At 45.9% G+C, this 24,037-nt stretch overlaps 1 protein-coding gene across 1 annotated transcript; it reads right to left on the reverse strand.

The window, feature by feature from the left end:
- Positions 1-360: 360 nt before the first annotated feature.
- On the reverse strand, positions 361-23,763 carry BRI3 (brain protein I3). The gene is made up of 3 exons (XM_073543057.1): positions 23,439-23,763; positions 13,868-13,976; positions 361-916 (listed from the first exon to the last, which is right to left on the reverse strand). Exons 1-3 carry the CDS (start codon positions 23,608-23,610, stop codon positions 784-786), a joined length of 414 nt encoding a protein of 137 aa, XP_073399158.1. The 5' UTR covers positions 23,611-23,763; the 3' UTR covers positions 361-783.
- Positions 23,764-24,037: the final 274 nt, after the last annotated feature.

Raw genomic sequence — 24,037 nt, forward strand, 5'->3', positions numbered from 1 at the left:
TTGCAACGCGACCATCGTCCTTGTTACACTGCATAGAAATACAGGCTGTCACGCTCGGGTCAGGATTTCTGCCGGCCAGTCCGAGCATTGCAACGCGACCATCGTCCTTGTTACACTGCATAGAAATACAGGCTGTCACGCTCGGGTCAGGATTGCTGCCGGCCAGTCCGAGCATTGCAAATCGATCGTGACTGCGCCATTAAAGTGCATCCAGACTTGAGCTGGGTGTTGGATCACATGTGGATTTGCACGGTGGCAGCGGAGAAGCAGGACTCAGCAGCCCTACCATTATTAATCAGATTTTAGTAAATATAAATGGAACAGCAGTGTATGGCAGTACAGATCTGGCGGTACAAAAGGTTTCATAGATTATATATTCATTTTAATGATGACAAACTTTAGAATTATCACAGTGCTGCCTTGTTTTACTATAAAATATTTTTTTTTTGTTTCCAAAGACATTTTACAGATTGAAATTTATCTGACTTTAACATATATACAAATATGCGAACACAAGCGACGGGGACTTGTCTTCATATGACATGAACACAGGGCAGAGCCGGGATCTTGGTACAGTCTCTGAAGGCACTGGTGTATGGAAGCCGCACACTTCCACGTGTCTCTATGGCACAGAGCTCCCCCCCCCCACCCTATGCTGAACAGAAGGATATATCGGACCACCACCCATGTACAACGATGCTGTTCAATTAAAGAAAAGGATTGTGCATTTAGAAGGGATTGAGAAAAGTAGGATATAGAAAGTGTTGTCTCTTTTTGATCCTCTTAACCAAATGTGGCTCCGCAGTTGGGGCATCTTCGTTGTCTCAAAGCAAAACAGAACAGGATTCCAACAGGGAAGAAAAACACGGCGCAGAAAATCCCCAGGCAGGTGAAGGAATCCTCCAAAACGCCAACCCTGGGGCAAGGAAAAACAATAAAAATGTTAGGTAATAGAAGATAAACACAATTTATTACTCACAATGCAAGGTCCACCATGCTTTGCCACTAACCTCATGCTAAGAAAAAATATATAACTCTATATTTATATATTATATAATACAAAACTTTACATAAATGCAAACTTGAAGTTCATCTACCAAGTTCTGTGAGTGTAGCGATTGGCGACCACCAGGTGGCGTTATGAGCTGGACAGAATTTTCTATTAGGTCGAATGTTTTTGGGATTCCAATTTTATCATTTTTTATAAAGTTGACTTTGGACCATTAATGAGATGTGAAATTAATACTTCTACTTGAGTAGATCACAAAACTGATGAAAAAACAGATCCCCCTGAAGTAACCTCGGTCATTGGCAATATGGGTTGGCTGAGACAGAGCAGCGCGTGCAAGTCATACACATAACGCAAGCACTCACATGATGGGGAGAGAGAGAAAAAAAAAAAAAAAAAAAAAAGGAACACAATGTCCTCTTCCTCATGTCTGCTTACAATACGCTTCATCTGCACATCATAAGACCTTATTCTGACAGTATTTATTCAGTGCTGCTCTCTAGTGTGACGGCTACATTTACCATTTTCCCGCAACATGGTGCAACGATGGGAAGCTTCCGGGCATTGTCAGAAGGGGTTAACATGGTTAGTATTAAAGGTTGTTCCTAACATTGAAAGTCATCGCCTATCGACAGGATAGTTGGTAACTTCTGATCGCTGGAACCCCCACAATAGAAGCGCTGTACTCTGCGATCTCCGGTAGTGCCACGGGCAATGGAGTGGCGGCGAGGAGACACGGCCACTAGTTCATTCCAAAGAAGCATTTCAGAGTCCCATTTTCTAGATCAGTGGAGGTCCCAGAGGATCAGTAACTTATCACTCACCTGATGGATAGGTAATAACGTGTAAGGTTAGGAATCACTTTAAAGGGTTGCCTTGTACTTGATGGGAGTGCCTCCGCTCCTAAGGCTAGGGAGTAGGGGGGGGAGCGCTTTTGGCTCACAGTGTGGTTCTCCCCTGAACTTCACATCTCTCTTTATATAAAGGCAAAGTCACACTAAAACTGGTTCGGATCAGGTGCTAATAGCGAGCCTCGGCCAGCTCTTACGAGCTCTAAAGAAAAGAGCTCGTAAACACTGCGCAAGTTCAGCGACTGCTGCTAGACCGTCCACAGAGGTGGCTGAGCAGAAAAGAAAAATTGCTAATCCCTCCACTTTTGAGAACAGAGAAGATTTTTAACAGGTAAATTGTAGTGATGAGCGAGTATACTCGTTGCTCGGGTGATCTCCAAGTACTGTATATACTCGTGTAAAAGCCGACCCACCTAATTTTGCCACAAAAAACTGGGGAAACTTATTGACTTGCGTATAAGCCTAGGATGGAAAATGCAGCAACTACTGGTAAATTTAAAAAATAAAAAAATAGATACCAATAAAAGTAAAATTAATTGAGACATCAGTTGGTTAAATGTTTTTGAATATCCATATTGAATCAGGAGCCCCATATAATGCTTCATACAGTTCATGATGGGCCCATAAGATGCTCCATACAAAATACACCCATATAATGCTGCACAAAGGTTAATAATGGCACCATAAGATGCTCCATAGAATAATATGCCCCATAAGATGCTCCATAGAATAATATGCCCCATAAGATGCTCCATAGAATAATATGCCCCATAAGATGCTCCATAGAATATGCCCCATAAGATGCTCCATAGAATATGCCCCATATAATGCTCCATAGAATAATATGCCCCATATAATGCTCCATAGAATAATATGCCCCATATAATGCTCCATAGAATAATATGCCCCATAAGATGCTCCATAAAGGTTATGCCCCCATAAGATGCTCAATAGATTATGCCCCCATAAGATGCTCAATAGATTATGCCCTCATAAGATGCTCAATAGATTATGCCCCCATAAGATGCTCAATAGATTATGCCCCCATAAGATGCTCAATAGATTATGCCCCCATAAGATGCTCAATAGATTATGTGCCCCCATATGCTGCCCCATAAAATGCTCCATAGATTATGCCCCCATAAGATGCTCCATAGATTATGCCCCCATAAGATGCTCAATAGATTATGCCCCCATAAGATGCTCAATAGATTATGCCCCCATAAGATGCTCAATAGATTATGCCCCCATAAGATGCTCAATAGATTATGCCCCCATAAGATGCTCAATAGATTATGCCCCCATAAGATGCTCAATAGATTATGCCCCCATAAGATGCTCAATAGATTCTGCCCCCTTAAGATGCTCAATAGATTCTGCCCCCATAAGATGCTCAATAGATTCTGCCCCCATAAGATGCTCAATAGATTCTGCCCTCATAAGATGCTCAATAGATTATGCCCTCATAAGATGCTCAATAGATTATGCCCCCATAAGATGCTCAATAGATTATGCCCCCATAAGATGCTCAATAGATTATGCCCCCATAAGATGCTCAATAGATTATGCCCCCATAAGATGCTCAATAGATTATGCCCCCATAAGATGCTCAATAGATTATGCCCTCATAAGATGCTCAATAGATTATGCCCTCATAAGATGCTCAATAGATTATGCCCCCATAAGATGCTCAATAGATTATGCCCCCATAAGATGCTCAATAGATTATGCCCTCATAAGATGCTCAATAGATTATGCCCTCATAAGATGCTCAATAGATTATGTGCCCCCATATGCTGCCCCATAAAATGCTCCATAGATTATGCCCCCATAAGATTCTCCATAGATATACAGTTAGGTCCATATATTTGGACAGAGACAACATTTTTCTAATTTTGGTTCTAGACATTACAACAATGAGTTTTAAACAAAAACAATTCAGATGCAGTTGAAGTTCAGACTTTCAGCTTTCATTTGAGGGTATCCTGTTATGAATGGGAAACCGAGGCGGAAAAACAAGACAACAAGCTAAGTCTCAGAAAACCAGAGAAGTTGGTAACTATGCAGATTGCAGATCCCTGGTCTTAACCGCACAACTAGAAGCAGTCGTGGAGCGTTCCTACGTTGGTCCTAAATGCCTCGTCACAACCGGAGAACTACATAAGCCTAAAGCAGGAAAAGAGGAAAACTAACTGCCCCAGAGCAGACCCCAAAGGAAAGACAGCCCCCCACATGTATTGACGGTGAAGCAAGATGAAAATACAAACAAAGGCAGGAAAATAGGCTGAGCAAACGATGGGGCCCGGCTAACTAAAAAGGACAGAAAAGGAAAGACACCGTCTGCAATCTGCCAAAAACAACCTACAAAAATACTGTCCAACACTTCTGATAGCAAAATTAACCCTGAAGTCACTAGACTTCTAAAACTATATCAGCACTCTGAAATATTCTAAGACAGAGCAAAAAAGAGCCCAATCTAATAAGGGACAAAAAGCAGATTGGCAAATACTGATTAATAGGAGTGGAATGTCAGCATAGCCCCAGCAGGGGCAGGCTGATTACACAACAAACTGAATTGACCAACAAGCGCAAGTGTGAACATTAGCAAAAAACAAACTTAACTTGAGAAGACTGGAAGAGAGCTGAAGTCCAGGACCTGAGAAGCAGACTGAATCACCTGCACCCGGATAGGGCGTCGGCTGTCTTATATCCAGTCTGATACTCCAGAGATCCAATCATTATCTTCCTCATCAGGTGGCAGATCACTACCACTTAAACCAACCGCACTACCTCCTGTCACCACCAGAGGGAGAACGGAAGGGGGAACTATCAACTGGTGGAGCAGAAAATGAGTTCATGACCGTATCCACATTAAAACTGGATGAAGTTTAGGAGTTTCAGCTCCTTAACATGTGCCACCCTGTTTTAAAGGGACCAAAAGTAATTGGACAGATTAAATAATTGTAAATAAAATATTCATTTCTAGTACTTGGTTGAAAACCCTTTGTTGGCAATGACTGCCTGAAGTCTTGAACTCATGGACATCACCAGACGCTGTGTTTCCTCCTTTTTGATGCTCTGCCAGGCCTTCACTGCGGTGGTTTTCAGTTGCTGTTTGTTTGTGAGCCTGTCTGAAGTTTAGTCTTTAACAAGTGAAATGCATGCTCAAATGGGTTGAGATCAGGTGACTGACTTGGCCATTCAAGAATATTCCACTTTGCTTTAATAAACTCCTGGGTTGCTTTGGCTTTATGTTTTGGGTCATTGTCCATCTGTAGTATGAAACGACGACCAATCGGTTTGGCTGCATTTGGCTGGATCTGAGCACACAGTATGGCTCTGAATACCTCAGAATTCATTCGGCTGCTTCTGTCCTGTGTCACATCAATAAACACTAGTGACCCAGTGCCACTGGCAGCCATGCATGCCCAAGCCATCACACTGCCTCCACCATGTTTTACAGATGATGTGGTATGCTTTAGATCATGAGCTGTACCACGCCTTCGCCATACTTTTCTCTTTCCATCATTCTGGTAGAGGTTGATCTTGGTTTCATCTGTCCAAAGAATGTTCTTCCAGAACTGTACTGGCTTTTTTAGATTTTTTTTTTAGCAAAGTCCAGTCTAGCCTTTTGATTCTTGATGCTTATGAGTGGCTTGCACCGTGCAGTGAACCCTCTGTATTTACTTTCATGCAGTCTTCTCTTTATGGTAGATTTGGATATTGATACACCTACCTCCTGGAGAGTGTTGGTCACTTGGTTGGCTGTTGTGAAGGGGTTTCTCTTCACCATGGAGACTATTCTGCGATCATCCACCACTGTTGTCTTCCGTGGGCGCCCAGGTCTTTTTGCATTGATGAGTTCACCAGTGCTTTCTTTCTTTCTCAGGATGTACCAAACTGTAGATTTTGCCACTCCTAATGTTGTAGCAATTTTTCAGATGTTTTTTTTTTCTGTTTTTGCAGCTTACAGATGGCTTGTTTCACCTGCATGGAGAGCTCCTTTGACCGCATGTTTCCTTCACAGCAAAACCTTCCAAATGCAAGCACCACACCTCAAATCAACTGCAGGCCTTTATCTGCTTAATTGAGAATGACATAACGAAGGAATTGCCCACACCTGTCCATGAAATAGCCTTGGCGTCAATTGTCTAATTACTTTTAGTCCCTTTAAAAACAGGGTGGCACATGTTAAGGAGCTGAAACTCCTAAACCCTTCATCCAATTTTAATATGGATACCCTCAAATGAAAGCTGAAAGTCTGAACTTCAACTGCATCTGAATCGTTTTGTTTAAAATTCATTGCGGTAATGTCTAGAACCAAAATTAGAAAAATGTCTCTGTCCAAATATATGTGGACCTAACTGTAAATGCCCCATATTGCTGCTGCCGCTGCAAATAAAAAAAAAAAAAAAAAAAATGACATACTCGCCTCTTGTCGCTGGGGGCCAGGTGCCGGTGTCACCGCTGGCTCAGGGCCCCGGCACCTCAGATATTCACCTGTCCCCGGTCCATCGCTGCTTCCGCTCTGTCTTCCGGGTCCTCTGTCAGTGACGTTCAGGCAGCAGAGGGCGCGCCGCGTCCTAACTACATCACCACACCCTCTGACCTGAACATCACAGCCAGAGGACAGAGCGGCCGCAGCGGTGGACTGGGGACAGGTAAATATCACATATACTTACCCCACCGGCACGTCTCTGCAGCCCCGCTTCTCCTACGGTCTCAGGCCCCTTCCTTCAGCAGTCACGTGGTACCGCTCATTAAAAGTAATAAATATGTGCATATTCATGACTTTAATGAGTGGTACCACGTGACCGCTGAAGGAAGGAGCCCGAGACTGAAGGAGAAGCAGGGGGGCTATATATGACTCGCATATAAGCCGAGAGGGGGACATTTAGCCCCCCAAAAAATGGGCTGAAAATCTCGGCTTATACAAGAGTATATACAGTATTTTGGCGTGCTCGGAGATTTAGGCTATTTGCGCACGTTGAGGAATTCCCGGGGTGAAAATCGCATTTTAAATTCTGGCGATTTTCCCGCATAAAAACTAGCGATTTGCAAGCGTAATTAGCTTGCTGAATGCTAGCGTTTTCCAAGCGATCTGGAGCATCGCTTGGAGAACTGATTGACAGGTTGGTCACATTCGTCAATCAGTGTTTGACGAGTGTGATCAACTTTTTACTATTGAGGCTGCCTATGCAGCATCAGTAGTAAAAAGATCTAAAGTCTGGTTATATACATCTTCCGGCGTTCTGCACAGCCTTCCCGGGCCTCAGCGATGCTTCCGTTCCCAGTAATGCCTTGCGAGACCTTTGATGACGTCGCTGTCTTGCGATACTGTAGCGATCTCGCGAGGAATAGGGACCGCTACAATATCGCGAGACCGCAACAGGTGTCGCAAGGCATTACTGGGAACGGGAGCATCGCTGAGGCCCGGGAAGGCTGCGCGGGACGCCGGATGGTGAATGTAACCAGATTTTTTTTTTTCTTTTTCTATTTCTTACAGGGATATGTGGACAGTCTCCTCTCCTCCGGACCATGGGTACCATTCTCAAATGTTCTGCTTACTTTTCGCATGGTGGGCACAGCCACATGCAGAAAGTAAGCAGAACAATGCATTCCTATGTGGGCGAAATCCCTGCGATTCCGCAAAATTAATGAGCATGCTGCGTTTTTTTCCGTGATGTGATTCCGCCGCGGGAAAATCCGCAGCATTAGCACAGCATTGCGGAATCCCATAGGATGCTGTTTTTTTCGCATTTTCGCTGTAAAAACCGCGACGTGTGAACGCAGCCTCAGTATTTGTCGACACAGCTGTATGATTTGTGGCTGCTGGACAGCCTGAATACATGTGTGGCATTCCTAACAAACAGGCAACTCCCACATGTATTCTGGCTATCCAGCAGCCACAAATCATACAGCTGCATTGACAAACATTAAATCTCTGAGCATGCCAAAATACTCGGAGGACACCTGAGCATGCTCGCTCATCACTAGTAAATTGCAAAGTTACTGCTTTTCACAAGCACTTTGCTTATTTGAACCACTAATGAATATGAAAAAAAAAACATTACAATTATGCAAATTTATCTCAACTATATAATCCATGCATTCTCCCAGAACTGTGAAGAATCAGACTCCTGCACTACACATTTTTTATTTGTATAGTGAGTACTTGAAGCTGAGCACTTGGAGGGCGACTTCGTAACTGCTGACCAAACAGGAATTACATAATCCTCCAACATATGACTGCAGTGAGATAACGAGAAGGACGCGGAAGCTGATAAACAACTGAATGTGCGGAATACTTAAGCCCCCGTTACACACTGCGATATCGCTAGCAATATCGATGTAAAGTCACCGATTGTGACGTAGCAGCGATATTGCTACATGTGATACTTACCTTCGACCGGCGTCCCCCCCCCGCTGATTATCACTGGTCGCGCGAGAAGGTCCTGGATCATTTCTCGTCGGGCGCTTCCAGTGGCGCCGACGAGCGACGCGTGGACGCGGGCGGGAGGACGTCAGGATCGCGGCGTCTGACAGGTAAGTAGCGACCCCCGACCATGTCGCTGGTGAGATCTGCCTGTTTGGCAGCTCACTAGCGACCACTTAGCGATGCACCAGCGATCCATATCGTTGTCGGGATCGCTGGTGCATCGCTAAGTGTAACGGTACCCTTACCCTAATAAACTAAATTTATTGCCATAAGACCGAGCTGCAAAGTCTGCAAGCATAAGCCCGAGGCGGCGTCACTCGTCCGTAACTCACTCCCGATAGAGTCCAACGGGAAAAACGTGGCATATAATACTGAATATGACATTTTACTCCTTTTATTGCGAAACCCAAATTTGGATTGAACAACAAAACAAATAAGATAAAGCGAACTTGTCATTAGCATATTAGATTCCTGGTCCTTATTAATTGATTATAAACGTTTATTTTTGACATCTTCGAGAAATCCAGCATTGACGTATTAGTCACAAGCACAGGGGGCATACACTGTACTTCATGCTCTCCCTGCCTCCCTCCCTCGGCCTCTGATGGACAGGTCACCTTACACTCAGTGATCTGCCCCCACCGCTGGAGATTTCGCGCAGGCGGAGTAATTGCCTTAAGGGTGGGGGTGGAGGGAACATGCACAAATTAATAGTCCAGCTCCTGCCATATCATCAGGAGCTTAGTGGCCCTTCCGAAGAGATGGATCTCAGGCAGTGGAGGAGGGTAATTGAGAAAAGAGCGACCTGTCCGTCAGAGACCGGAGGCGCGGGTTGGAAAAGGAGGCAGGAGAGCTGGAAGTGCAGTGCCTGCCCTCCTGCACTTACAACTAAAACTGAATTGTCAAAATAAAAAAAAATAAAAATCTACAACTCAAGGTATGGATTTAACAATGAATAAAGGCTCTTTACTCTCATGCCATTAGATAGGGGTTTAACCCCTTAACCACCAAGGATGGTTTGCACGTTCATGACCGGGTCAATTTTTACAATTCTCACCACTGTCCCTTTATGAGGTAATAACTCTGAAACGCTTCCATGGATCCCGGTGATTCTGACACTGTTTTCTCGTGACATATTGTACTTCATGATAGTGGTAAAATTTCATTCATATAACTTGCGTTTATTTGTGCAAAAAACGGAAATTTGGCGAAAATTTCGCAATTTTCCAACTTTGAAATTTTATGCCCTTAAATCACAGAGATATGGCACACAAAAAACTTAATAAGTAACATTTCCCACATGTTTACTTTACATCAGCACAATTTTGGAACCAAAATTTTTTTTTGTTAGGAAGTTATAAGGGTTAAAAGTTGACCAGCGATTTCTTATTTTTGCAACACCATTTTATTTTTACGGACCACATCACATTTGAAGCCACTTTGAGGGGTCTATATGATAGAAAATACCCAAAAGTGACACCATTCTAAAAACTGCACCCCTTAAGGTGCTCAAAACCACATTCAAGAAGTTTATTAACCCCTTCAGGTGCTTCACAGGAATTTTTTGAATATTTTTTAATAAAATGAACATTTAACTTTTTTCACAAAAAAATACTTCATGTTCAATTTTTTTTTACTTCACTAAGTGTAAAAGGAGAAGTTGGACTGCAAAAGTTATTGTGCAGTTTGTCCTGAGTACGCTGATACCTGATATGTGGGGGGGGAACCACTGTTTCGGCACATGGCAGAGCTCAGAAGGGAAGGAGCGCCGTTTGACTTTTTCAATGCAAAATTGGCTGGATTTCAGATCGGACACCATGTCACGTTTGGAGAGCCCCTGATGTACCTAAACAGTGGAAACCCCCCACAAGTGACCTCATTTTGGAAACTAGACCCCCCAAGGAACTTATCTAGATATGTGGTGAGAACTTTGAACCCACAAGGGCTTCACAGAAGTTTATAACGTACAGCGGTACAATTAAAAAATCATTTTTTCCACAAAAATGATCTTTTCACCCCTAATTCTTACTTTCCCAAGGGTAACAGGACCCTAAAAGTTATTGTGCAATTTGTCCTGAGTACGCTGATACCCCACATGTGGGGGTAAACGACTATTTGGGCGCATGGCAGAGCTCGGAAGGGAAGCAGCGCCATTTGACGTTTTTGGCTGGAATTGAGATCGGACACCATGTCACGATTGGAAAACCCCTGATGTACCAAAACAGTGGAAACCCCCCACAAATGACACCATATTGGAAACCAGACCCCCCCAAGGAACTTATCTAGATGTGTGGTGAGAACTCTGAACCCCCAAGGGCTTCATACAAGTTTATAATGCCGGGGTGTGAAAATAAAAAAAAAAATCGTAGTTTTCCACAAACATGATCATTTAGTCCCCAATTTTTTTATTTTCCCAAGGGTACCAGGAGAAATTGGACCCCAAAAGTTGTTGTCCAATTTGTCCTGAGTACGCTGATACCCCATATGTGGGGGTAAACTACTTTATAGGCACACGTCGGGTCTCGGAAGGGAAGTAGTGATGTTTTGGAATGCAAACTTTGATGGAATGGTCTGCGGGTGTCATGTGCGTTTGGAGAGCCCCTGATGTACCTAAACTATTGAAACTCCCCACAAGTGACCCCATTTTGGAAACTAGACCCCCATGGAACTTATCTAGATGTGTGGTGAGCACTTTGAACCCCCAAGGGCTTCACAGAAGTTTATAACGCCCAGGCGTGAAAATAAAAAAAAAATAAAAAAAATCTTTTTTTTCCACAAAAATGATATTTTTGCCCCCAATTTTTTATTTTCCTAAGGGCAACAGGAGAAATAGGACCCCAAAAGTTGTTTTGCAATTTGTCCTGAGTAGGCCGATACCCCATATGTGGGGGTAAAACACTGTTTGGGCGCATGGCAGAGCTTGGAAGGGAAGGAGCACCATTTGACTTATTCAACTCAGAATTGGCTGGAATTGAGATCAGACGCCAAGTTGCGTTTGGAGAGCACCTGATGTGCGCAAACAGTGGAAACCCCCAATTATAACTCCAACCCTAACCCCAACACACCCCTAACCCTAATCTCAGCCCTAGCCCTAACCCTAATGGGAAAATGGAAATAAATACATTTTTTTTTATTTTATTATTTTTCCCTAACTAAGGGGGTGATAATGGGGGGTTTGATTTACTATTTATGGCGGGTTTTATGTTTGGCAGCTGTCACACACTAAAAGACGCATTTTATTGTAAAAATAGTTTTTGCATCACCACATATTGAGAGCTATAAGTTTTCCATATTTTGACCCACCGAGTCATGTGAGGTCTTATTTTTTGCGGGACGAGTTGACGCTTTTATTGGTATCATGTTCGGGCACGTGACATTTTTTGATCGCTTTTTATTCCGATTTTTGGGACGCAGAATGAACAAAAACCAGCGTTTCATGAATTTCTTTTGGGGGGGTGCGTTTACACTGTTCTACGTGAGGTAAAATTGATAAAGCGGTTTTATTCTTCGGGTCAGTACGGTTACAGCAATACCTCGTTTGTGTCTTTTTTTTATGTTTTGGCGCTTTTATACAATAAAAACAATTTTATATAAAAAATAATTATTTTTGCATCGCTTTATTCTGCGAGCTATAACTTTCTTATTTTTTTTGCTGATGATGCTGTGTGGTGGCTCGTTTTTTGCGGGACAAAATGACGTTTTCAGCGGTACCATGGTTATTTATATGCGCCTTTTTGATCGCGCGTTATTGCACTTTTTGTTCGGCGGAATGATAAAAATAAAAAACGAAGCAAAAAATGTTTTATTTTTTTAAGGGGTTAACTAATGGGACAGTTTTACAGGGCAGGTCGTTTTTTTTATTTCCAAAAAATGAAATAGGGAATTTTTTTTTTTTTTTTTAATTTATTTAGCAATTTTTTAAAAATTATTTTTACACTTTTTTTTTTTTACTTTATTAGGTTGTCCCAGGTGGGACATCACTGTCCTGTGACAGATCGCTGATCTGTCACATCACAGATCACTGTGACAGCAGCGATCTGTCACAGGCATTGAAGAAGACTTCCTCTTGCCTGCGCTTTGCAGGCACTGAGGAAGCCAGCTCCCTGCAGGCCGCCGAAGGTCCCTGTCGCCATCTTGGATCCGGGGACCTGCAGGGAAGGAGACCCCCGCAGCAGCGCTGCACACTGCGCTGCTGTGGGGGGACTCAGAGAAGCACGGAGGGAGCCCCCTCCCTGCCGATGCTTCCCTTTAACCCCCGGTACACCGCGATCGTGTTTGATCCCTGTGTGCAAGGGGTTAACGTGTCAGGGGTGGTCCGTGACCGCCCCTGACACATTATCACAGCTGACGCCCGGCACAATCAGCTGACACCCGGCCGCGATCAGCGGCGCTCACCACGTGGGCGCCACTGATCGCTGTGACGTACTATCCCGTCCCTGGGAATTAAGTCCCAGGGCACATGGACGGGATAGTACGTCACATGACAGAAAGAGGTTAATATCCTGATGACAGGTTCGCTGTAAAGGGGTATTAGCATTTTGGTAAGTGATGGCGGGCGCACTGCTAGGATATGCCATCACTTAATGAACTGCTTGGAGTCTAAAGCCCCAGTCACACATAGCTATCTCGCTAGAGAGATCGCTGCTGAGTCACGTTTTGTGATGGAACAGCGATCTCACCAGCGAGATCGCTGTGTGTGACACCTATCAGCGAGCGGCCCCCCTGCCGGTATCGCTGATTGTTGTTGGAAAGCCCTGGACATTTTTTGGTCGCTGGTCTCCCGCTGTCCAGCACGCATCGCTGCATGTGACAGGCGGGAGACCAGCGATCAGCGAGCTGGTAACTAAGCGGCGCGCGGTGCTTAGAAACCCTCTGTGTGCCTTAGTTACCAGCGCGCTGATGCAGGGAGCTGGTAACCAAGGTACACATCAGGTTTCTAAGTGACGCAGGCCCCTTAGAAACCCGATGTGTACCTTAGTTACCAGCTCCCTGCATCAGCGCGCTGGTAACTAACGTACACAGCCTGTTTGGCAGCTCACCAGCGATCATGTAGCGACACACCAGCGATCCTGACAAGGTCATATCGTTGTCGGGATCGCTGGTGAGTCGCTATGTGTGATGGGGCCCTAACATTTGGGGTTATCACAGATCCCAAGATAGAGTGATCAATAAGTGGAACAAGCTGCCACGAGAAGTGGCGAGTTCTCCTTCAATGGAAGTCTTCAAACAGAGGCTGGACAGACATCTGACTGGGATGATTTAGCGAATCCTGCTTTGAGCAGGGGGTTGCACCAGATGGCCCAGGAGGTCCCTTCCAACTCTACGATTCTATGATTCTAAGGCCACCTAGCTGGGAGCCTGTCTGTGCAGAGAAACTGGGAAAGAGACGCAGCGTTACATCCCTGGTGACAGTTTTTCCGTGCACAAATACACTTTCAGCCATCCGACTGCTGGGAGCGCCTCAGTGCAGAAAAAAAAAAAATCTGTCAAACGGATGCACCATCAGAGAACTTGTCATGAAGAGCAGCGCCAGCATTTGTGTATGTCACCAGATGACCGGTACGTTACCTGCACGCTGGACACCCTCCGACTACGACCACAGAAGTAGTTGCTACTACTGGCTGCTGCTGGATAATGTACGGGCTGGGGTAGGCGACATGCGACGTTCCCATATATCCTGGAAATAAAAACAGTATAACATCAGGTCACTAGATTTCACAATTCTGGCGAAGAAAGCAAATATTTCTTCCTACGGAGGACGAACAAGTTCTCACTCGGGTGTGAGCGCGCTCTCTCCACGGAGGGCGGCCGTGCCATTTTCACGATGAGTGGGAGCTTAACCAAGTCACTACACTTTCATAGGATACCTAGCCAATTTCTGCAACAGAATTTTTCAATTCTTCGTATGTGGGAATTTGTACAATTCATAAGCATAAACCTCTTCTCCTCATATCCTATCTGCCAGAACGAGCCATTAGTCGTCATTTCCATGTATTTGCCAGTGACAAGACTGAGGAAGTTAAATATTAACATTACAAACATTTAGCAGTTAACGTGTTACACCAATAGTTTATGGCGGAGGCGACAAAACCTGCGCCCCAGGATACATGACCGCAGGAACTGTCATTCAGATCTGGAAGTGGAGAGTCTGGTTGGCATCCAAACATCAGTCCCAGATGTGCCATATGGTGGGCAGAGACAACGACAGCGGAAAGACGTTCCCACAAATCTCCCGCCGTTCAGATTGCTGAAAACGGTCTCGCGATTCTACCCAAAATCAACCAAAACCAGAGATTGTCCATTGCTTTAGACTAATATTAGATCAAAAGATCACAGACGTAAGCACTGGCCGGCAGGTATCGCGGGTAAGGTCACCAGACATTTCACATATTTGCTTCCTCAAAGAAAACAGGTTTGTGTGTCTGTACACCCACAAAGGTCAAACATGTAGATTTTGCTTCCAGATTTTCCAGGGAAAAAAAAAAAAAAAAAAAAAAAAAAAAAAAAAAAAAGTGTACCCCAGCAATATCTAAATGTTCTTGTCACTGGTCCTAGAAGAACAAAAGCAAATCCCATAGCAAAAAGGTTTCTCGCCAGGTCTTAAAAGGGGGTTTTCATCACAAACAAAACTTAATTTTAATCAGTAGATCTTGGAATAATAATTTCCACTATTGGATGTGTTTAAATAAAATGTTCCTGTGCCGAGATAATCTTATAAATGTGCCCCTGCTGTGCACTGTGTAATGTCCGTGTCTGACCGTACAGGGACATGGTCTTATCACACCACAGCTCCTGAGTAGGGGGGGGGGATTATACAGACAGGACAGCAGGGGGATCAAAAATGATTCGTTGAAGAAAAACATTCTTAAAAAAAAAAAAATAAAAAAAAAAAAAAAAAAGGTAAGGAAAAGCTTTACCTGACAAAAAGAATCATTTGTGATCCCATGCCGTCCTGTCTGTATACTCTCTTTTGCTTCCTCCCCTTCCCAGGAGCTGTGGTATGATCAGACCATGTTCCTGTACGGTCAGACACAGCCATTACACAGTACACAGCAGGGGCACATTTATAAGATTATCTCGGCACAGGAACATTTTATTTATACACATCCAATTGTGTAAATTCTTATTATTCCAAGACCTGTTGATTAAAATTAACTTTAGTTTGTGGGAAAACCCCTTTAAAGACACCCTTCCCCCCCCAAATATACCTACATATGTAAATATATTACGCATATGGGGTTTATATGTGTGTATAACTGCATATTTTTTTCAAGACTTGGTGAGAAACCAACGGATATACAGACAGAATCACATTTGCAAATAGTGTGTATGAATAATAAGTTATACAGACTCACATTTTAAAAAGGGCGATTGTCTATATATCCGTAGGACATGCTAGAAATATCTAATAGATTTGGGCCCCACACCCATCTCCGTAACAAGGGTCCAAGATCTCCACCCTTCCTGGTAAGGCGGCCAGCGCCACTCGGAAAATAATAAAATAGATGGGTTTCTGCTGTGGGACTAAACAAAATATACGAGCGCACTCGTGAACTGCAGATTCCATCCTACGGGGGGGAACTCAAATCCTATGAAAAAATTAGAAGGGGCACTTGAGGAAAAGATGTTCTAAACATTGACGGGTCAAGAGGATTGGAGTATAACCAACAGACACCCCCCCCCCGTAGACACTGGACTCGGCACAATGGGCATGGGTTTTCAGCAGGAAGTGGGTGAAGGTTCTTTAAAAGCTCTCAACAATTACAAGTGGAGTTTGGGATACCCCGAAAAAAATGTTGCTATCAATACCTGGAATTAAGGCAGGCATCTAACACTAAAAATAAACGATCACCTATAATAATCTGCAAACACTCAGTCATTGACTCCATTGTCTTCTCGGGCTAATTTCACATAGCTATGAGCAACTATTGTTGATTCAGACAGAGAAAAATACATTGGAGGGTAAGTCTAAAGTCTAACTGGGAATTGGAACTGGGAGATATTTCTTTGGAACAATGGAGATCCTTGAACTAATCCCGAGGTTATCTCCTTGTGAATCCCAAAGACTATCACAATTATATCTTGTTTACTGACTGTTCAAAACCCCAGGCTTCTTCAAAATATGTGCTTGCCCAAACCGAAAACGCTCAAGGAGTGGTGGCGAGAATGGTCACCTAATGCTCATGATGTGGGAATGTGTTTTGATAGAAGCATTGGATCTTGAGGAGAGAGTATTTGGGGTGAGACTGGAACCGGAGCCCAGAAGACGTATACTGGGTCTTTTGGGGGGGGGGGGAATCTTGACCTAGACTCCCCAATATATCCCTGGATAATTATTCAGGCATGTAAACTACTGGTATATCATTGTTTAGATTCAAATCCTCCAACATTAACAAAATTGTAGAAAATGAACAATAATATATTTATTGAGATGGGTGTGCACCAGAAGAGAAACGCCATGCAAAAAATGTGAGTCGATGTGGGACCCTGGTTGGATATTCTCAATTTGCCTTTCTATGTACTAATAAGGCCTCTTTCACATGTCAGTGTGTCCAGTACGTGTGGAGAGTTTTCACACATACTGGAGACACTTACACACATAGACCCATTCAACTGAATGGGTCTGTGCACACGTCAGTGTGTTTACACGGACCGTGTGTCCTTGGGCAAAATATGCTGACATTTCCGTTTTTTAACAGGTGAATGAGCTGCTGCGAGGGCAGCATCAGTGACCTCGTCAAGGTTACCGCCAGTCACGCAGGCTTCGTTCCCAGCCAGGCTGAACTGCGGTGACCTTAGCACCGTGAGAAAAAGTCACTGAGTTCACCGCAGACCCACGCTAGCAGCATCTCATTCATCAGTGGTTTTCAACCTAGACGGTCGCGTCCTAGTACTGTCCAGGTTGAAAACTTAATCTGGAGACATGGATTATGGTGTGGGACAGAATGTCAGACAAGTGAGAAATATTGGCTGGGGGCTGCTATTTTTAGGCTTGGGGGGGTCAATATCCATGGCCCATTATCAGCCTGAGAATACCAGCCCCCCAGATGTCTGCTTTAGCAAGGCTCGTTGTCAAAAATGGGGGAATCCAACGCCGTTTTATTTAATTGTTTAAATTAAAAAAAAGTGTGTGGACACCTCTATTCTTGATAACACGCCTTGCTGAAGCTGAGGGTTGCAGCTCCCAGCAGTTAGTTTTGCCTGGTTATCAAAAATACAGGGGAACTAACGCCGGATATTTTTATTTATAGCGCAGGCTGATGAATACTCCCATCAGCCGCCGCCTGCTCTCACTGTTATTAGTGGCAGCAGGTGTAGGCTGATGGGAGTATTAGTCGCTGTTATCAGCTGAACATAACTCATAGTTCTCCTCGTGCTGATCGCTGGCAGAGCAGGGGAGAATGATGAGAGCCATCTTCAGCACCCGGGAACAGCGACTACTGTGCCGCTGTTTCCCAGGCACCGTTACGTGTGGTACTGATGTGGCACATGGTTGCCACGCTTGTGCTTCAAGTATTACACACACGGACACATATCTCCGGTACCGGAAATATCAGGACGTCTGAAATCAGCCTAAGAGATGGAGCGATCCTTTTCTATTCTCCGTCATCTTACACTTGGGCCTTGAACGAAAGAGAAAAGAAGGAATAATTGAAATTAGAACGCTTCAACAGGTCAATGAGAAGAAGCTCTCGGTTAGGCGGATGGATATTGTTTCTACCAATTCATGTTGCTGTCAGGGCTGTGGAGTCGGTAAGCCAAACCTGCGACTCCGACTCCTCAATTTCCCTTACACCGACTCCAACTCCGACTCCACGACTCCGACTCCCACACATATTGCTTATATTTAAGTGAAAAATTTATTGTAGTACAATGTGAACCTCAGACATTTAATCATTTTTATGATCCAATAATCAAGATATTTAGATAGAACAGAATATATATTGGTGTACTACCCGGTTTTCATTCTTTTTGGTACAGATACGATATGGATAGACAGATATGGATAAATGGATAGATAGAGCAGATTTCTAATCTGTTTTTGCTATTGAAAACATTATCTATGAGCTCAAAAACCTTTCAGGTGATGCAGTTTTTTAAAAAGATGATCAACTTTTGCAGCTGAAAAACGTATCCTCAAAAAACACAGGAAAAACGCTGTGTGTGAATGTAGCCTTAGATCAGGAATAGAACAGCCATTTATAGGACATTTCATAACTTTCCCAAACTCCTATGAAAAAATATTCAGCACATCCTGCATTGAATTACTGTACCCAATTTATTATATATTTTAGGAGTCGGAGTCGGTCCATTTTATACCAACTCCAACTCCACCAAAATGAGCTCCGACTCCACGACTCCGACTCCACAGCCCTGGTTGCTGTATTGTTGTTTTTGATTAATTAACATCTATATATACACAAATGCCATGATTGACGTCCTTGAACTAATCTGTGACCATGTCAATATCTCACGTTATTGTTGCCTCTTCCAATTAAAAAAAAAAAAAGAAAACTGTAAAGTAGTTTTGTATAATAAAAACGAACTGATTCCAGAAAGAGGGCATAAGCCACTGCCGGCCACCGCTAGTGGCAGCTTATTTGTTAGCGCAGAATAGCTAGAGATCAGTAAGAACACTATATCATTAACTGTCTGCTAGGATGAGCATGTGATAGCCAAAGGTCACATGACTTACGAGATTAATGCTCCTTATCTAGAAGCTAAAGTGAAAGGTTTTAAAGAAGACGCTCAGCATCTGTAACTAATGACGTCGCAAAAGGTTAGAGCGTGGTCAGAGGGCCGTATAAATTGGACTGAAATCGGACCGCAGTGCACGGACTGCTATTGATATTAAGAAGGATTTTTTATGTTAGCCACTTCACCCTTTCATGCCAACGTGAAGTAGCCAACCTCTCATCCCCTACATAAGTGCAGTGCCCTCACAGAATGTCTACTGTGAGGGTAGGAGCCTGACAGACCCCCAAAAAGCTTAACACTCGTCTATGGCGGAGAGAGGTCTTTCCCTCCCTGGAGGTCTCGGCTGTGGATAAAGCTTCAAACAGTGAAAAGAGAACATCCTCAAATCCATTTACATCCTGAATAGTTTCAGGAAGAACAAAGTTAACTTTTTGATAATTAACACTATCGTAACTTATTATACTGACAAACAGGAGAAGTGCAGAGGACCAACTTCAGTATAACGCAAGGGAACCTGACAACAGACACGGGCCGCGTACTTTGAAACATACATTGAAGAGCTGGCGGGGGACGGTGCATCGTGGATGATTAGTCCAAAACAGGTCCCCAGCGGCTTCTTCCCATCCCGCTCCCATTGACTGACAGGTCGTCCCATACGTGTGTATGAGAGGAGGCTTGTAAGCCGTGGGAAGAAGTCACTAGGGGCCCGCTTTGGATTAGTCGTTCGAGACGCATTGTCTCCGGCTGGCTTTTTAAAATGTGTTTTTTTTTTCCTGAAAATTATCTCAACCTTTCTGAGTAAAACAAAAACGGATGCAATAACGCAGCCAGTATCCAATTCATGCTGCCCGTGGTTCAGGCGGTATAAACCTACTGTCAGAAGCAAGGAACGACGGTCTAAGGCTAGTTTCACATTAGCTTTTTTTAGCGCTTCGTGCGCAATAGAATCGCATACAAAAAACGCATCATGCGTTTTGTATGCGTTTGCTTTTTTTTTTTTAGGCGCATGCATTTTAACCAGTTTCTAGCCATGTTAACTCTTAAAACGCATGCGATTTTAAACGCAGGCGTGCGCACACCTGCGTTCCCATAGACCGTAATGTGATTTTTTTTGCGCATTCTGTGCGGAAGTGTTTTTTTTTTGATAGGTCGGACAGACCAAAAATGCAACAGGTTGCGTCCGGCGCGCACTACAAAAAAACGCATACAAACGCGTGCATACGCTAGACCATGCACCCCCATGTTAAAGATATGGGCGCAGGACGCATGGACGCGCACAAAGCGTAGCACTAAAAAAACGCTAGTGTGAAACCAGCCTTAGACAGCAGTTGGCCATAAGACTGTTCATGGAGTGAGATGAGACCCCCCCTTGCTGGCTGCTTATCTCCGACAGGGACAAAGGATCAGGCATGTTAAAATCCAACATGCCCAGTCCTTCTCCTAGACTAACAAAACCATACAGCAGCCGTAGTTTTGGGTCCATGTTTCCAGCGCAGTTTATGGCTGGAACGTGGATCTTCAAGAGCTGAACGAACCGTATTAGAGGCGTATATGTGGCTGTTCGTTTGGGTCCGGAAACTCACGGTCAGACCAGGAAGCATGGCAGTGTAAATCTAACGTTACCCCTAGTACTGGTGGCCCCTGGATCTGCAGTCTGGACGGTGCGTTCGGTGAGACACAGCCGCACAGAAGCAACAGGCGACGTGTCGCATATCGCAGCACAGGGGAGGGGGGGACACACACCATTGGTGCAAACGGTGAAACCGCACAAGGCCCCGAAAGGTAACGGCACCCACTTCTGCCTCCAAAGCTGCAGACAGCTTCAGGCCTCATTCACACGGCAGGTTTTTTCACGGATGAGAACAAAGGAGAGAATTTAAATCAGTGATTTTATCAGATTTATCAGTTTTTACTCATTACAAAACAAAAAAAAAAAAAAAGAAAAACGTTCCTCCACTTTCTCCTATAGGTCTATGAAAATCAGCCCGCGCCAAGATGGAATCCGAGCGCTGTCCGACTTTCTTTTTCCCACAGGTCCGCAGAGTTGTGGTGCAGATTTGGAGCCGACGCGTTTCAATCGTTTCGTGAAAAGTCCGAACGACCCCATTCACTACTATAGGTACGAGAGCAACCTGGGAAAGACCGGTGTGTAAAGTGACGTGTGAGCAGCCCCGTAGAAAAGCATAGGTACAAGGACTAGACGTGGGGAAAAAACGGATCGCACTGCCTGCCATGTGAATGAGCCCCAAAGTGTCCATTATGATCAACTACTGCACCAAAAAGGGCCCATAGACTGCTCTTATACAGGGGGCTCTCTGCCTGCCCTTCATATATATCATACCCCCAAATGTGGACACGGAGAGACAGAGACATGCTGTGTGAGGGAGAGACAGCTGCACGCAGACACGGAGAGACAGAGACATGCTGTGTGAGGGAGAGACAGCTGCACGCAGACACGGAGAGACAGAGACATGCTGTGTGAGGGAGAGACAGCTGCACGCAGACACGGAGAGACAGAGACATGCTGTGTGAGGAAGAGACAGCTGCACGCAGACACGGAGAGACAGAGACATGCTGTGTGAGGGAGAGACAGCTGCACGCAGACACGGAGAGACAGAGACATGCTGTGTGAGGGAGAGACAGCTGCACGCAGACACGGAGAGACAGAGACATGCTGTGTGAGGGAGAGACAGCTGCACGCAGACACGGAGAGACAGAGACATGCTGTGTGAGGGAGAGACAGCTGCACGCAGACACGGAGAGACAGAGACATGCTGTGTGAGGGAGAGACAGCTGCACGCAGACACGGAGAGACAGAGACATGCTGTGTGAGGGAGAGACAGCTGCACGCAGACACGGAGAGACAGAGACATGCTGTGTGAGGGAGAGACAGCTGCACGCAGACACGGAGAGACAGAGACATGCTGTGTGAGGGAGAGACAGCTGCACGCAGACACGGAGAGACAGAGACATGCTGTGTGAGGGAGAGACAGCTGCACGCAGACACGGAGAGACAGACATGCTGTGTGAGGGAGAGACAGCTGCACACAGACACGGAGAGACAGACATGCTGTGTGAGGGAGAGACAGCTGCACACAGACACGGAGAGACAGACATGCTGTGTGAGGGAGAGACAGCTGCACACAGACACGGAGAGACAGACATGCTGTGTGAGGGAGAGACAGCTGCACACAGACACGGAGAGACAGAGACATGCTGTGTGAGGGAGAGACAGCTGCACACAGACACGGAGAGACAGACATGCTGTGTGAGGGAGAGACAGCTGCACGCAGACACGGAGAGACAGACACATGCTGTGTGAGGGAGAGACAGCTGCACGCAGACACGGAGAGACAGAGACATGCTGTGTGAGGGAGAGACAGCTGCACGCAGACACGGAGAGACAGACATGCTGTGTGAGGGAGAGACAGCTGCACACAGACACGGAGAGACAGACATGCTGTGTGAGGGAGAGACAGCTGCACACAGACACGGAGAGACAGACATGCTGTGTGAGGGAGAGACAGCTGCACACAGACACGGAGAGACAGACATGCTGTGTGAGGGAGAGACAGCTGCACACAGACACGGAGAGACAGAGACATGCTGTGTGAGGGAGAGACAGCTGCACACAGACACGGAGAGACAGACACATGCTGTGTGAGGGAGAGACAGCTGCACGCAGACACGGAGAGACAGAGACATGCTGTGTGAGGGAGAGACAGCTGCACGCAGACACGGAGAGACAGAGACATGCTGTGTGAGGGAGAGACAGCTGCACGCAGACACGGAGAGACAGAGACATGCTGTGTGAGGGAGAGACAGCTGCACGCAGACACGGAGAGACAGAGACATGCTGTGTGAGGGAGAGACAGCTGCACGCAGACACGGAGAGACAGAGACATGCTGTGTGAGGGAGAGACAGCTGCACACAGACACGGAGAGACAGAGACATGCTGTGTGAGGGAGAGACAGCTGCACACAGACACGGAGAGACAGAGACATGCTGTGTGAGGGAGAGACAGCTGCACACAGACACGGAGAGACAGACATGCTGTGTGAGGGAGAGACAGCTGCACACAGACACGGAGAGACAGAGACATGCTGTGTGAGGGAGAGACAGCTGCACACAGACACGGAGAGACAGACACATGCTGTGTGAGGGAGAGACAGCTGCACACAGACACAGAGAGACAGACATGCTGTGTGAGGGAGAGACAGCTGCACACAGACACGGAGAGACAGAGACATGCTGTGTGAGGGAGAGACAGCTGCACACAGACACGGAGAGACAGAGACATGCTGTGTGAGGGAGAGACAGCTGCACACAGACACGGAGAGACAGAGACCCAGACAGCGGGACCCATGACAGGCAGGAGCCCCCATAGACACCGCGCGTTACACACCGTACAGTCAGGTGACACCGGTCACTGATACGCACCGCTGCCCGTGGCCGTGGGGTAGCTGTAGGGGTACGGCGGGGGCTGCTGGCCGCTCTGCGGGGCTCCCGGGATGGCGCCGTAGTTCTGCTGCGGCTGTCCGTACTCGCAGCCCCCGGGGCCGGCCGGGCTGTACGCGGGGGGCCGGTCCTGCAGGAGCGGCTTGCTGTCCATGCTGTGCTCCTTCCCAGCGCTGCTGCTGCTGCTGTTCGGTGCTGCTGTGAGTGCGGCCAGTCACAAGACTCGGGTCATGTGACCGCTCCCAACTGCCCGACTCTCCTCGGCAGGAAGCTCGTCTTAAAGCGACAGCGCCGCGATCTGCGGGCCGCCTGTACCTGTTCCTGCGGAAGAGGAGGTCTGGAAGGAGTTAATGTCACTTGGCTGCCGCCTCCTGTGCTGGAGGAGAGGAGGTGTGCTGAGCCGGGGTGACATCATGGGAAAAGCCCTGGCCCAAAAATAAGAGGAACCCTGCCAGCGTGTGCCCCCTGTGTGCTCAGCGGAGCCCCCTGCCCATCTCCCTGCCAGCGTGTGCCCCCTGTGTGCTCAGCGGAGCCCCCTGCCCATCTCCCTGCCAGCGTGTGCGCCCCCTGTGTGCTCAGCG

Source organism: Dendrobates tinctorius, unplaced genomic scaffold (assembly GCF_039654945.1).
Source record: "Dendrobates tinctorius isolate UK_male_01 unplaced genomic scaffold, ASM3965494v1 ptg000129l, whole genome shotgun sequence".
NCBI classification, from domain to species: domain Eukaryota; kingdom Metazoa; phylum Chordata; class Amphibia; order Anura; family Dendrobatidae; genus Dendrobates; species Dendrobates tinctorius.